We start from the raw sequence: 15,426 nt of genomic DNA, 5'->3' as shown, positions 1-15,426 counted from the left end.
TATAACATGTGTCATATATTATAATAACCTATAACCATAAACTTAACAGTAAGCAAAGCGGGTTGAGCTCGCACATCTACAGCTATTTTCTTGCAGCACACATGCAGGTTGACTCTGATTCAAGGCAGGCTGACCTGAAATAGTTGCTGGCTGCAGCAAGTACCACGCGATGGCAAGAAAACTCCTGGACGTCCACACACAAGATGACATCTGTCAAAGCATTTTCCTCTCGGAGGCTCTCCAGGCCGTTCTGAAGAATTAAGGAAAGTTTCGTGTCGTCAAATTTTACCTTCTCCCCATTTAATATTTCCACCAAGTCTCCCCTTTTCTGGGAGGGCTTGTCTGTAGTGAGTGTTGAGGGTCCTTCCAAGCTCCTCTCTACCATGTCGTCGCTCATGGTGCAGGCGCCGCTTTGTCCTGCCATCAACGTCCAGACTAAAGGAGCTGCCAAGTTTCGAGGAGGTCACACTGCAGAAGCTGAGCGGATTTCCTGCGCGGGCCCCTCCACTTATCACCAGCTGTCACACATACATAACAGGAAGTCTCACACTTTCTCATCCTGTTACTACAAACACCAGCAACAACTCCTCCTCTTCTTCTTTCTGTGGATTGTCACAGGGTTAGGAATCTCTTCGAGTGGGTGTATGGGACAGGAGAGAAAGGGTGGCCTCTCAGAATCTCCTGGGAGTACAGTTTGGTCATCTCCTGCCTCGCACTCACAGGCAGCAAGCCTCTGGTTTGGGGCTTTACCTGTTTCCTGGTGCTCCCATAACCCACAACATCAGTGAGAGAACAGACAGGTGGTAGTCTCCGTCTCCCACCGTCTGAGACCCCTTTGAAGCCTAACAATCCCCCTTTAGTTAGCACTACACATCTGTCAATCATTATGACAGTCATCAATACCTCCCACACAGAGCAAGCATCTCCTGACTCGAACATGCCTCTATGAGAGAAAGAGGAGCAATAGTGTCCAGAAGGGCCATCCCCAGAGTCTCAGCTCTTCCCTTAGGGTAGTAGGTCAATACCTGAGTGCCCTAGCAAGTCTCAGTGTGGCCTGCTCTTACCCAGCATTGACCAACCGTGTATTTAACAGTAGATCACGAACTGTCTTCATTATCTCGGCAGGTCTGTATTGCTTAGTAATACTGTAAGCCCCCAATAAACTGTTTGGTGTTTTGTTTTGTTTGTAAGTTCCTTGGTCACAATGTCATCGCAGCAATAGGAATGTAACTAAGGCATAAGCCTTGTAAGACTTTTCCCCATTCACACTGGCATGTCAGCTGGTGGTGTCACTTTGCTGGTTTTGTTTAGGCATATTGTTAAGATTTCATGGGAGCAGATTCCCTATCATATTAGAAGACACTATCTCTCAGCAGATGTCCTGCTCCCCTGGCTCTTATAATGGTCCACATCTGCTACTGCAAAAAAAGTTTTGTTTTGTTTTTTGATGAAGGGTGAGAGTTACAATTACCTGTGGGTATAAGGCTAAGTATTTTTAAATTTAGGAAAGTGATAGTAATAAGTTCTCCTAGGGGTTATGATATCACCAACAATGAATAGTTGGCTGGGTTTATAGTCTCAGGCATGAATTCCCTCCTATTGATCAGGTCTCAAGTCCAATCAGGTGACCGTTGGTTACTCCTGAGACATAGGTACCATTTTTGCACCTTTGAAGACATCTTGCCATGCTGGTCCTTGTTGTGGTGCAGGCTTTACAGCTGGGTGAGACTGGTTGCTTTTCTCCATTGGAAGAGTGCATAGCACCTCTGAGTGCTATGAAAGTCTTCAAGGAGAAGGCTTCCAGGTTAATTCTAGCTCTATTCCTCCAAGTCCTATGTCTGATGTCTATTTTGTGTTTAATAATACAATCTTACCTTCAAGTTCTGGGGGGCAACCAAGAACAATGGCAACAGCCTATACCACTTGGGGAGTGTCTCTGACCATCTGTGATTGCTGGCTTTTAAATTTTTCTAAGGTGTGTTTATTTTTATTTTATGTGAATGGGTGTTTTGGCCTGCATGTATGTCTGTGCACCATATTTATGCAGTGCTCAGGGAAGCATCGGATCCCCTGGAACAAGAGTTACAGGCAATTGTAAGCCTCCATGTAGGTGCTGGGGAATGAACCCAGGTCCTAGTAACACACAGGAAGTGAGAGAGCTGTTGTTCCCTTAAACTTCCATTCTTGCCAAAGGGCGCCCACCATTCTCACGTTTCCTGAAGGAACTGCCGAGAGGCTTGGCTTCTGCCTACTAGGATGCATTATTATCTTCGCATCATTCTGATGATAATCCAACAGGACAACTGTTGTGGAATATTTAACTGTGTAAAGATGGGTTACATTTATTTATGCTGTGGAATATTACTTTAACTGTGAAATATTTAACTGTATAAAGTTGTGTTACATTTGTTTCTATGTCTTTGTTAATGTTGTAAAGACGTGTTACATTCAGCTATACTGCATTTGTTCAACTATGTAAAGATGTGTTGCATTTGTTTCACCTTGCCTGCCTAAGGCTCCTGATTGGTCTAATAAAAAGCTGAATGGCCAATGGCTAGCCAGGAGAGGGACAGTCAAGGCTGTCAGGCAGAGAGAATAAGTAGGAGGCGAGAAAGAAGGAGAAAGAGAGGGAGATGCTCAGGGCAGAAGCCAGGCAGCCACCAGCGAGACATGGAGGCAGCAGGAAAGTAAGACACACAGAAGGAGAGAAAGGTAAAAATCCCTGAGGCAAAATGTAGATAAAGAGAAACACATTAAAGTAAGAGCTAAGCGAAGGCTGAGCATTCAAAACTAATAATAAGTCTCTGTGTCATGATTTGGGAGCTGGTTGGTGGCCCAAAGAAAGTCTGGTACAAACAACTTCAGGACAAAAAGATACTTTGACATGTAGTTACAAAGGTTTCAGTCTGTCATAGCAGAGAAGCCATGGTGGATTCTGTGGTGGTGGAAGCCCCTGGCAAGGGACCAGGAGGCAGTGAATGAAGACAGAACCCGGGCTGAGCTATAGTCTTCAAAGGCTTCCCATAAGACCTCCTTCTGCCAGCTGGGTGCAGCTCCTAAAGGTCCCACAGCCTCCCACAGTACTGCCACCACTAGGGAATAAGTACTGGCAGCATGAGCTGATTTCACCTCTGCCATTTTTAACGTGAGGTGCATGTAGTCCAACTTTAAGAGTCCTCCACAGGCTTAGTAGTCCCATACTGTTCCAAAGTCCAAATCTTCTGAGGCTCAAGACAATCTCTTAGCTGTGAGCCCCTGTAAAATGGCAAAGAAAAGTTACCTACTTCCAAAACAAAATGTTGCCCAGAGCAAACATTTTTGTCTCAAAGGGGAGGAGCAAGGAAGCAAAGAAAAGCAAGGCCAAAGCCAGCAGACCCAGTATGGCACCTCTGACCTCTCTCTTGGGCTGGTCGTAGTGTTTGCCTGCAGGTTTCCCCCGAAAAATGCCCCATGTTCCTCGTATTTCAAACATCCTGCTGTCTACATTGCAGCTCGGCCTTGGGACTCACCATTTCAGGAATCAGCCTTTCGTCTGATTCCTGTAGCCAGGAACTCTGCTGCATGGTCCCTGGCTACAGGCTTTCCTTAAAAATCTGGGTACAAGCAAGCCTCCATGACATGACTCATGCACTCTGTGTAACTGCAAAACCAGCATGCCATGAATGGCAGCAAGTTCCGCTGCCTGCTCAAGCAGTGCCCGGGCCCGTGAGCTGCAGCTGCTTCTGCGTCCTTGTGAAGCTGAGCCTGGAAGGTACTCGACTTCCAGTGGTCCTGCTTCAGCAAGAAATATGTTCTCTCTTCTTAGAGGCAAGTCTGTGGAGTGGTTTTAGGGTTTCACACCTTGGAGCCCCTTGCCAAATCCAAAAAGGCCCTGGAGGCACATCTCCTGTTGTCCCAGGGCAAGTCGTCTGGCATCTGTATTGGTTTGCTTTTTGTAGCTGTGATAAGTCCTTTTTAACAAAAAGCAGCTTAGGAAAAGGGTTTATTTGGCTCACACATTCAGATCACAGTCCATCACTGAGGGAAGGCAGGGCAGGAACTCAAGGCAGGAACCTAGTGGCAAGAACTGAAGCAGAGGCCATGGAGGAACGCTGCTCACTGGCTTGCTCTCTCTGTCTTGCCCAGCCAGCTTTCTCACACAGGCCAGGACCACCTGCTGAGGGGTGTTACCACCCGCAATGAGATGGACACTCCCACATCGATTATTAACCAAGAAAATGTCCCATAGACATGCCCACAGGCCAGTCTGCTGAAGCATTTCCTCAGACCAGGTTCCTTCTTCCCAGGTGACCCTTGTGTCAAGTTGACAAAAATTAGCTAGCACAGCTTTTTTAAATTATGTGAACACCTTTAAGGTGTGGGGCTTCTCTGCCTCAGCGCTTTAAACACTCTGTCAAAATTGTACGTTTGGTGTCTTTCTGTTCTTCCCTTTGCTCCCAATTCTCACTGTAAAACTGGCTCAAGAGAGCCCGCAGACATCATATGGGCAGTCCAAATGCTATGCTGTCTTGCAATTTCCTTCACCAAATTAATCAGTTCATTATTTTGGATTTCAGACTTACTCAGGTCTTCAGGACATAGGCAAAATGTAGATAAATTCTATCTCAGAGAGTAACATGAAGAGAGTCTGCTCCAGTTTCCATAGAATTCTTATTTTAATCTGAAACTTCATGAGTATGATTTTTACTGTCCATGTTTCTGTCAGTTTTCTTATCTTCCAAGTTCCTACCAGAATCACCCTGTAAACTTTCTTCCCTCATTTCAGGGCTTCTCTTACATACCTCTCCAGACTTTTCCACCTTCCTTCTGCAAACCAGTTCCAAGGGCCTAAGAAACATGCTCAGATTTAGTCAAAGCAATGACCTTACTCCTGGTATCAGTTTTCTGTATTAGCTATATTTGCATCATTCTGATGACAATATCTGACAGAGAAATATTTAAGGAACAAAAAATTTATTTCAGTTCAGGATTCCCCCCCCCACCATTATGGCAGGAATTACATAGGATAGTGGGTCACTCTCTAGCGTTAACATCACGTGGCCTATGTTTGTTCACATGATGGTCAATCAGGAAGCTGAGAGAGAACAAGCAACCTTCGATGGCCTGCCCCAAAATGACCTACTTAAAACAATTAGACTGTACCTCATAAAGTTCCACAGCCTCCCCAAATGATAACTGTCAGCTGAAAAATAAACATTCAAAACACAGGAATATGGGATGACTTTTCAGAGTCAAACCATAACTATGATTCTAGTTATATCCTCTGGTAAGTTTAAAGAGGATATATAACCACACAACCCAAGCCTCTTCATGGCAACTTGTATCCCATAATCTCTCAAATTATAAACATGAGGCCCAAAATTGCTCTCTCTACCTCCTTACCTCTCCTTCTCACACACACACACAAAAAAATAGAAGAATAAAATTCACTTTCTTGACAGGTAGCGGCAGTGGCAGCGGCAGCGCGTGGCTTTAATCCCAGCACTAGAGAGGCAGAGGCAGGCGGATCTCTGTGAGTTCGAGGCCAGCCTGGGCTACAGAGTGAGTTCCAAGAAAGGCTCCAAAGCTACACAGAGAAACCCTGTCTCAAAAAAAAAAAAATCAATTTCTCTTTCATGATAGATTCTGTCCACCAAACTCCTTTATTGATTTATCTTTATTTTTCACATGAGTCAAAAACCATTAACTTGCCTGTCTCTGCCTCATTCTCTCTCCACAGGACCTCTCTATTATGTAGCTCTGGCTTTCCTGGAACTAGCTATATAGACAAAGCTGGACTCAAGCTCACAGGGATCTGTGTGCCTCTGCCTGAGAGCTGAGAGCTTGGCCTCAACTCTAGTACATCCAACTTCTTCCTCAAATCTCTGTGCAGTGCTTCCATACTCCGAAAAGTGGCAGTATGCTGGAGGAGGATCAGAGGGTTCGCAAGTGCTACAGGCCTGCCTTGAACTCAATACAACCTTGGATGACGATCGATTCCTGATCTTGCAGCCTCCATCTCCTGAGTGCTGAGAGTATAGGCCTGTGGCACCAGGATGTCGCCATAATATTTTTTTTTTTTCAAATCAGAATGTATCCCTAGCTCCAAGAAAATGACTTCAACTCTAAGATCTCAAAGCTACAATCTCTACTCTTTGCTCAATTCTGTATTTTAAAAGGCTTTTATGAAGAATAACCACCTTGAATTTAATTAAACATCTTTGTAATATAAAAAACCCACTAACTTAACCAGATGTTGGCTCCTTCCCCTTCCATATCCTTTACCTAGTAGGCAGGCACATATAAAGTTGTATCATAGGCCTAAGGACCTCTGTTGGTAAACAGTAAAAATCACAATCACTCTATTTATATGTCAACCTGAATGTGTTCTAAGATTCATCATTAACTAGTACATAGTCTTTATAGACACCAATTCCATCCTGTAGATTTTTTTCTTCCTATAAGGCAATAAAATACATAAGCCACTAGCAAAATTTTGCTGTTTGTTTTTGAGACAAGGAGAGTTCCACCTGCTTCATCCTCCTGAGTTCTGGTATTAAAGGTGTGCTCCACCATGCCTAGCTAGCAAAAGCTTTAATACTGCACAGATAGTCTAATATATATTTCTATGCCAGTTAGATTCATGACCCCCATATGAAATAGATTATGTTCCCACAGGAGTAGTAGCTGTGATGCTTAGTATTGATCATCAAATTGACAAGATCAAGAATCATCCTAAATACAAGCCCCCACTCAGAGCTGTGAAGGATCGTCTAGGTTTTAGTGGCTATTGGGCATACCTGTGCGAGATTGTCTTGAGTAACTAAATTGAGGAGCAAGACCCACTCTAAAAATTGGCAGAAAAATTCCCTGAATATATATTTTTTAAAAAAGTCTTATGAAAACCCACTACTTTGTAAGCCTTTTTAAAAAAATATTTTTTAAAGAAGTTTGAATGGAGGTGCCCTGAATGGTCAGACAATGTTGCTCTCAGAAGACACATGTCATTACATGGAAATCTCAGTATCAGGCACATGATACCTTCCCATGAGTCAAGGAGGTGCCTAAGACCTGCAAAACAGCAGGCTATTACCATTGCTCTTGGCTCTTGTGCTGTTAATTTATTTTTACCTCAATACCATCTGGAGTCATCTGAGAACAGGAAACCACAATGAGAACATTCACCAATTAGACTGGCCTGTGGGCAAGCCTGTGGGGCATTTTCTTGGTTGATGGTTGATATGGAAGGGGCTGGCCCACTGTGGGCAGTGCCTGCCTGAGTAGGTAGTACTAGGGTGTAGAAGAAGGCAAACTGAGCAAGCCAATAAGAAGTATTCCTCTACCATCTTACAAGGACTCCAGTTTGCAGTGAGGCTCGTTAAGGAAGGGAATCTCTCAGTTGCCTTTAGCCTACTGGCTATGGGTGGGTTAGGACCTCTGTTGGTCTTTTCTGTGTCGAACACACAGATTGTAAGCCCAGCGCCACTTTGAGATCTTTGGCAGCAGTTAACTCTACAGTTCACACACGATTGAGCCTGTATGATAATGAGTATTCAGAGACGGGTAATGCCTGGGGGGTGCTCACCAACCTAAGATAGAGCGCCTGTGAGGCCTGGGCAGGTGTCTCCATGATGGGTAAGGTGACCTGCTGATGTCCCACACAACCTAAGTCAGAAGCTCATTTTTTAGTAAAAGGGGGACCTGTAGGGCCCTGGCCCCCATTTTGGGTAACTGTTGCCTTGCTTGCTGACCTTGACCTTGATATCCTCCCTACACTAATTCCCTGCCAGGTTCCACCCTCCTGAATGCTTAAGGAAAGATCCTTGTCTGTGTATCCTGCATAATGGGCGTTAACAGCTTAGATGCAAGATTGTAAAACATCAGTAGCAAAATTCTGCCCTCCAGGGTTCTCCCATTGTGCTGTAAGCCTGTATTTAAGACCTCCTCCCTCCTTCAATAAATGGCATTGGGGGGGGGAATTTATACTGTATAAAGCTGATAATAGAAAAATAAATAATAAATAAAAATGAAAATTCCTCTATGGTTCCTGCTTCAGCTCCTGCCCCAACTTCTCTTAGTGATGGAACGTGACCTTGGAGTTGTGAGATGAAATGAACCCTTTCCTCTCCAAGTCTGTTTTGGTCAGTGTTTTATAGTGTTTGGTCAGTGTTAACAGCAACAGAAACCTAACAAGACCGTGGCCTACCATCACTAGATGGTAAGACCCTACTGTTGAAGACACCACACACTTGAATATAAAACAGAGAAATCAGTATCACACTGATCTGAAAACTTCCTCCTGGCTGGCTAGGTTTCATAGTGTCAGAAGGTGATCTTCAGGCTTCTGGGTCTGACCAGTACTGAACCCTGCACTCTACAGTACCTGCCAGGACAATGTGCTCACTGTGTGATACTAACATGATGGTCATGAGAGTAACCAACTGCTTTCTGGTTAGATCTGAGACCTAGTCCACAAGAGGGAGCTTATGCCTGACACTGTAAACCTGGTCATAAGCCCATGCATGGCTGGAAAAGTCATGGGCTGTAGAGGGGACATGTTAACCAAACTGCCTCCTAGATGTTTATGTTTATACCCATGAGTGATGAGTGAAGCTCTCAACCTTGATCAGGGAAGATTCTTTCTGCAGAGGACAGCAGTTTATGCAGAGGCTTATAACTGGCCAAAGTGCTAAAAATGACTAACTGTTGTAACAGGCCCCTAGACCTTAGTTAGGCCCCAGACCTGAGCACAACTAACACCATCATGGAAGCACCATTCAGGCCATAAAATCTGAATGTAAGCAGTGCTACCAGCCAAAACGAAAACAAAGACCTGCTCCATCCAAGTCCACAGTTCTGGGAAAGTCCCTAGATGTACTCACTTGCTTTTTGGCTTCTGTAGTTCTGCTTCTGGGTAACTGTTCTTGCTAACTGAGGTATCTCGACGGTTTCTGTGCTTACAAGCTCATCCTAAGAAAGGCTCTGGGATATATTGGGATCCTGAACACCCAGTGTGGTCACAGGCCAGCTAATAAAGACTTTCTATTGGCTTAAACCCATGTCTGAGCAGTCTTCTCTGGTGGATACCCCCACAACATTTCTGGGGGTCCCCTTGAGATCCCACAGACCAGATCTCAAGACATTGGGGATCTGGGATCAGCTTGGAGAAGGGAAGAGCGCAGTGGTCAAGGAGTTCCTAGAGTTTGTGAAACCTGAGGAGTCCCAGGCCCTCAGGACCCCCTTTGATCAGTTTCTGCCTAATGCTTCAGAGGAGTCTGACACATCCTCCACGAAAGGAAATAAATTACAAAGTTGCCTGGTCTGTCACCTCCAGAGGTAGGTCTGGTTAGTTAGTTAGTAAGTCTGACAAAAGAGGTCAGATGAAGCCACTGGTCCAGTGTCTGGGATCTGTGTAAGACATTACTAAATCCCTGTCTCTCCTGTTTGGGATCTGAATCCTTTTGGCTCTGTCAGGTCATCCAGGGAAAGATTAAAAAGAAAGAAAAAAAAAACCTCTATCTGTTCCACTCCTGGAGCACTTATTTCGTAGCTTGACTCTCACTCATCATCAGGGTCATCCAGGGTCAGCCCCAGTCCCAGTCCCAGTCCCAGTCCCTGTGTGGGGTTGGGGAGCCAGGCCTCTCATCCAGGGCCCTCTGCCATCTGTGTGGAAGACACACATGGAGGGAGAAATAGTTCCCAGCTCCAAAGAAGAGAGACAGGTTCTAGAGTTCCTGGGTGTGGTTGGGTATTGCTGCCTCTGAACACCAGAGTCCGTGGAAACAGCCAGGCCTCCTACACCAGCGCAAAGGGGGGCACCGAGCTCCTAATCTTGACTGAGAGTAAACAAGATGCATTGGAGGCTTCACAACAGCTCCGACTTCCGCTCCAGCCCTAGCGTTTCCAAATGTCTCAAAACCTTTTCATCTGTTTGTCATGATACAAAAGACAAAAGGGGTTTTACCCCAAACTTTGGAACCATGGAAATGCCCTGTGACAAACCTGTCCAAACCAAAGGACCCTGTAGCCACAGGATGGCCCACCTCTATTGGCTACTGTTAGTCTAATGGGGGGGGTGGTGCAGCTAGTTAACTCTGGGTCAATATCTTCTACTCACAGCATCCCATGCCTGGGGCCCCTCCTCCAAGGAACACCAGAATGTTAATGTCTAATGTCTGTGTGACCCCGAACTAGGCCCTACTCCTGGACTACCCTCAAGTCCAGTTTGAGAAACCTACCACCATTAATCCTGCTACCCTCCTGCCTGATAAAAACCCAAAGATGCTCATCTGTGACTGTTACAGATGAAGCAGAGCTGATTGATCTGACCCAGGCCCTCAGACAGGGAAAAAGAAAGTCCACCACCATATACACGGACAGTGTGGGTATGCTATGCTTTTACTACCACGCATGTCCACAATATGATCTATAAAGACAGCTTCTCACCACTTGAGGAAATGACATTTAAAACCAAGAAAAAAATCTTGGCCCTCCTAGAGGATATTTGGCTTCCCCTAAGAATCACTGTCCTTCACTGCCTGACAAATAGCCTGACTGCCTGACAAATAGCCCTAAGACTGGCAGGGCCTATTGATATTCTGATGACATACCCCAACCTGGAGCTTCCAGAGACCCCATGGTAAAGAAGAAATGTATGGCTCAGACCCACACATTGATGGAGGACACCAAGATCATTCTCCCAGAAACAATTTGCAGGACTCTGGTAACTGATATTCGCCAGGCTACTTGTCTGGCATCCACAAAACTTTCAGAATTGCTCAGACCGAGGTATGTTATACCTAACCTACACAGCCTAGTGTAGGATGTCTCAGCCAGATGGCAGGTTTGTGCTCAAGTAAATGCAAACAAAAATTCCTTACCCAGGAAGGGGTCTGAATGAGATACCGAGACCCCAGTACACTGTGGGAAAGCTGACTTTACTGAAAGCTGGCCTGCCAGGGGAGGGTACAAGTAGCTGTTGGTTTTTATAGATACCTTTTCAAGGTGGGTAAAAGCATTCCACACCAAGACTGAAACTACTAAATTAGTAGGTATAAAGCTCCTCCAGGAACTGGTCCCCTGATGTGGCCTCCACCTAGCAATGGGGTCCAACAATGGCCTGCCTTTCATAACCAAAACCTTTCAATTAATAGTAAAAAGCTTTAGGGGTGAATTGGAAACTTCATTGTGCATATAGACCTCAGGGTCCTGAACAGGTAAAAAAAATAAACAGAACATTAAAAGAAACTAACAAAACTCTCATTTAGTCAGCCCATTAGTACATGCCCACCAAGCAGTCTCAGGGGCCCAGTAATATTCCTAATATCCAAATGAGTTAACCCACAAGACAGAATAGCAGGCATCAGAATAGAGGGAAGTTCCTAAGTTAAAGGTTTGGGGTGTTAGACAAGTTTTAGCTCCTTGTAAGTCCTATAATGTTCATTTGGGCTGTCCCCAGTCACAATGAGTTTTGTTCGTCGATGGGCTGACAGTCTGGTTAGTTCCTATTCCTGTGTAGTATAGGGGCTGGAGGTCTAAGCATAACCAGCAACCCTGGCTGGGAATGATGAACTCAACTAGGGAGTCCAGCTGCAGGCATGTATACATTCTGTATTTTCAACTCCAAAGATAAACTCGCATCTTTCCTTTTTCCGGACAACCAGACACATAAAGTGACACATCAGTGAGCCAAGGTGAAGATGAATGTGGGTTGCTGGCCGCCAGTCACACTTGCTAACAGCTTCCCTCTGTTATCTGTCTTCTGCAATTGCCGGGCCTGAGAGCAGTGAAAGTTGAACCATAACCCTGTATTTATACCAAACGTAAGACTGAGGAGGAGGAGGAGGTAGAGGGACAGGGAGTGGAAGGGCCTGGATCCCACTGAAACCTTAATGGGTCCACAATCCAGAGACAGTCCATGTGGCTCTGTCATCTGCAGTATCTACTGTCTTGACCCAGGTGTGGTGGGTCCAGGGTGTCACGCCAGCTACCTTCACAGCTACAGGAGTGGAGGGAGTCACTGTGTAGGGCCCCTTCGTTGATGTCAGTCTTGTGGTCCCCCCAGCCAGCTTCTCTGCTGTCAGGACTGACTGGGCCTTTAACTCCCATTCTGATTGGATGAACAGTGGGGCCTGCATGTTAAAACTATATGGCCAATTAAGGATCAGGTCAGTAAAATTAATGGTCTTTAAGACCATTCATCTTTAAAATAGGATGAGTCCATGATTTAACTCATTCAGTAAGACTAGTGGAGAGTGTAGTAGGCCCCCAGACCTTTGCACAAACTGACTCCATGATAGGAGTACCATTGAGGCCACAAAACTCAGCATGTAGACAGTACCACCTGCCAAAAATGAAAAGAAAGGTCTAATCCATCAAAGTCCACAGTTCTGGGAAAGTCTCTAAATGTACTAACCTTACCTTTTTAGCTTCTGTTAGTTCCACTTCTGGGAACAGTTCTTGTTAACTGAGGTATGTCAACATAGAGTATGGTAATTTGTACTTAAAAGCTCACCCTGAGAAAGGCTTGGGGCTACACTGGGATCTGGGATACCCAGTGCAATTGTCAGCCAGCTAAAACAGACTTTCTATTTGCTTAAATCCATGCCTGAGTTGCCTTCTCTGGTGGATATCCCACAACAGTGTGAGTGTTTAGAACTAAATGGTACATCTATATCAACCTTCCCACCAAACCCCAGGAGGACAGGGGTAAACCCAAAGTTAGAGGGTAAGGAGGAGTGTCTGGGATTTTTTTTTCCACCTTTAGTTTTGGTTTAGGTTTTGAAGACAGGGTTTCTCTGTGTAACAGCCCTGGCTGTCCTGGAACTCACTCTGTAGACCAGGCTGGCCTCGAACTCAAAGATCCACCTGCTTCTGCCTCCCGAGTGCTGGGATTAAAGGGGTGCACTACACTGCCTAGTGAGTGTTGTTAAACACGGTCTTCTGGACACAGCTGTTGCCCTCATGAACTCACAGCGGCTGCAGTTACCTAAATAAGACTTGTGCAAGATGGGCCTGGAGAGATGGCTCTTCCGGAGACCCCAGGCTTGTTTCCCATAACCCTCAGGTGGCTCACAACCTCTGGAACTTCAGTTCCAGAGTAACTAACCCATGCCCTCTTATGGCCTCTATAATCACCAGGTATGCATGTGAAGCACAGACATACATGAAGCAAGACATCTACACACATCAAATAAAATAAATTTGTAAGCCGGGCGGTGGTGGCACACGCCTTTGATCCCAGCACTCGGGAGGCAGAGGCAGGCGGATCTCTGTGAGTTCGAGGCCAGCCTGGACTACCAAGTGAGTTCCAGGAAAGGCTCCAAAGCTACACAGAGAAACTCTGTCTCAAAAAAAAAAAAGGGAAATTGTACATTCTAAAAAGCAAGACTTGCACAAGGTCAAGCCAGTCAACATTCCAACGTGGACAGGGGAGGTGGCAGGGGACAGGAATCTATGAGGTCCTATCCCTCCACGTTCCACTGATAGCTACATGTGGGAGAGTCATCATCGGGCAGCCTGTTAGCCCTGTTTAAACTGTCAGTCACACACACCAAAAGTGTGAAAACAAGAAGGGATTTGTTGAGGAGAAGTAAAGTTCCAGCAGGAAAAGTGGGGTAACAAGATAAGGCAATAGAGGTTAGGCGAGAAAAACTAAAATTCATTATGTATATGCATGAAACTATCAAAGAGTAAATAGGTTAAAAACAAGACAACCAAATAAATAATATCAGATGAGAAATTGAGAAAGACACTTGATTTTAACTCTGGCTTCTAAGCACGTACTCACACATGCACACATGAACCCACATGAATATACGTGTGTACACACACCACACACACACACACACACACACACACACACACACACACACACACAGACAATAAAAACCATAGTAGTAATGTCATAAAATTAATATATACAAAACAAACACTCTGAATCCTGATCTATAATCTATAATCAGCTTGGAGGCACCGCCTCCTGTGTCCCTGGTAGCAAAACAACTTTAAGGAAGGTGAATGGGCTGGTCTGAATGAAAATGGTCCCCAAAGGCTCATACATTTGAATGTTTAGTCCCCAGCCTATAAATGTTTGGGAAGAATTAGGAGGTGTGGCCTTGCTGGAGGAGGTGTGTCACTGGGCGTGGCTTTGAGGGTTCAAAAGCCCATACCAGGTCCAGTGTATCTCTCTCTGCCTACGAATCAGGATGTAGCTCTCAGCTACCCCTCCAGCACCAAGCCTGCCTGCTTATCAGCTGCCATGCACCGTACCAGCGATGATAACAGACTACAGCCGTCAGCAGACCCCATCACAGTCGCCCCTCCCACAAGACTGAGACTATGAAAGGGGAGAAAGCATCACTATGCCCTCTGTAAGAATTGAAAAGCCGTATGGATGTATGGAAGGAAGGAAGGAAGGAAGGAAGGGAGGAGGGAGGGAGGGAGGGAGGGAGGGAGGGAGGGAGGGAGGGAGGGAGGGAGGAAGGAAGGAAGGAAGAAAAGCAGGCAGAAGTAGCGGAACCTTTTTAAGGGAAGGCTATCTCCTCTGGTAAAGGACAGTAATTTGGTAGATTTCATTTTGTTTTCTTTCTTTAATTCTTTCTTTTTCTCCTCCCGCCACTCCCACCCCGACAGGGTTTCTCTGTGTAGCTTTGCTCCTGTCCTGGAACTCACTTTGCAAACCAGGCTAGCCTCAAACTCACAGAGATCTGCCTGCCTCTACCTCCTGAGTGCTGGGATTAAAGGCATGCTCTACCACCACCTGGCTCTTTAATTCTTTCTAATCTAGTCTATTTCACGATTTTTTTTTCTTTTTTCAGTCACAAGAATGAGATCTGAATTGTACCTCTGCCCCTGAGTGGAGACATGACTTTCAGAATTACCAGGAAGATTGTAAAATTACTGCCTAGCGAGAGATTTTCTAGTAAGGAAGGAAACTTTACCTTTGCCCCCTTCTTTAAGAGTTAATCCAGTGGTTGTGGGGAATGCTCAGTGGGTAATGCACTTGGAATGCAAGCAGAAGGACCTGAATTCAGACCCACAGCACCCACACGGAAGCTGGGCGTGGCAGCACACCCCTGTAGTCCCAGTGCTGTGGGACAGAGGCGGGAGTGATTTAAAAAAAGAGAGAGAGAGAGAGAGAAACCAGTCAGGCACTGTTAGGACAGGGAACTCACTCAAAATGAGCAGGCCAACCCTACACAAAGAACTATAGGCAGCTAAGGAATGCTCAGAGTGGAAGACAGTCTTCCCTGAGGAAGAGCACACCAACGGATAGAAGAAAGAAGTGATGCAAGTGCATTATCATCTCAAAAGAAAAGAATTTGAAGCAAAATAAATCTTTCAAAAATGTATTAAGAAAAAAAAAAACCCAGAGGATCTGAGTACAAATAATTTAGTACTGGTCAATCTGGAGCCACATTGTATAATCGTTACATTATTCCATTA

The 15,426-nt window shown here is 45.3% G+C and overlaps 1 protein-coding gene across 2 annotated transcripts in view; it reads right to left on the bottom strand.

Annotated features, from left to right (window-relative positions):
• The window catches only part of Klhl6 (kelch like family member 6), a 34,222-nt gene extending 33,695 nt beyond the window's left edge, over positions 1 to 527 (bottom strand). The window contains exon 1 of one of the 2 annotated variants that reach the window (XM_037209904.1): positions 135 to 527. In XM_037209904.1, the coding sequence (XP_037065799.1) occupies positions 135 to 424 (290 nt within the window). In that variant the 5' untranslated portion in view covers positions 425 to 527. The remainder of the gene's footprint in view (positions 1 to 134) is intronic. The other variant, XM_028857578.2, reaches the window with a different exon arrangement.
• Positions 528 to 15,426: the final 14,899 nt, after the last annotated feature.

The sequence above is a fragment of the Peromyscus leucopus genome, chromosome 12 (genome assembly GCF_004664715.2).
Source record: "Peromyscus leucopus breed LL Stock chromosome 12, UCI_PerLeu_2.1, whole genome shotgun sequence".
NCBI lineage: Eukaryota > Metazoa > Chordata > Mammalia > Rodentia > Cricetidae > Peromyscus > Peromyscus leucopus.
This window is presented reverse-complemented; position numbering and strand designations above follow the sequence as displayed.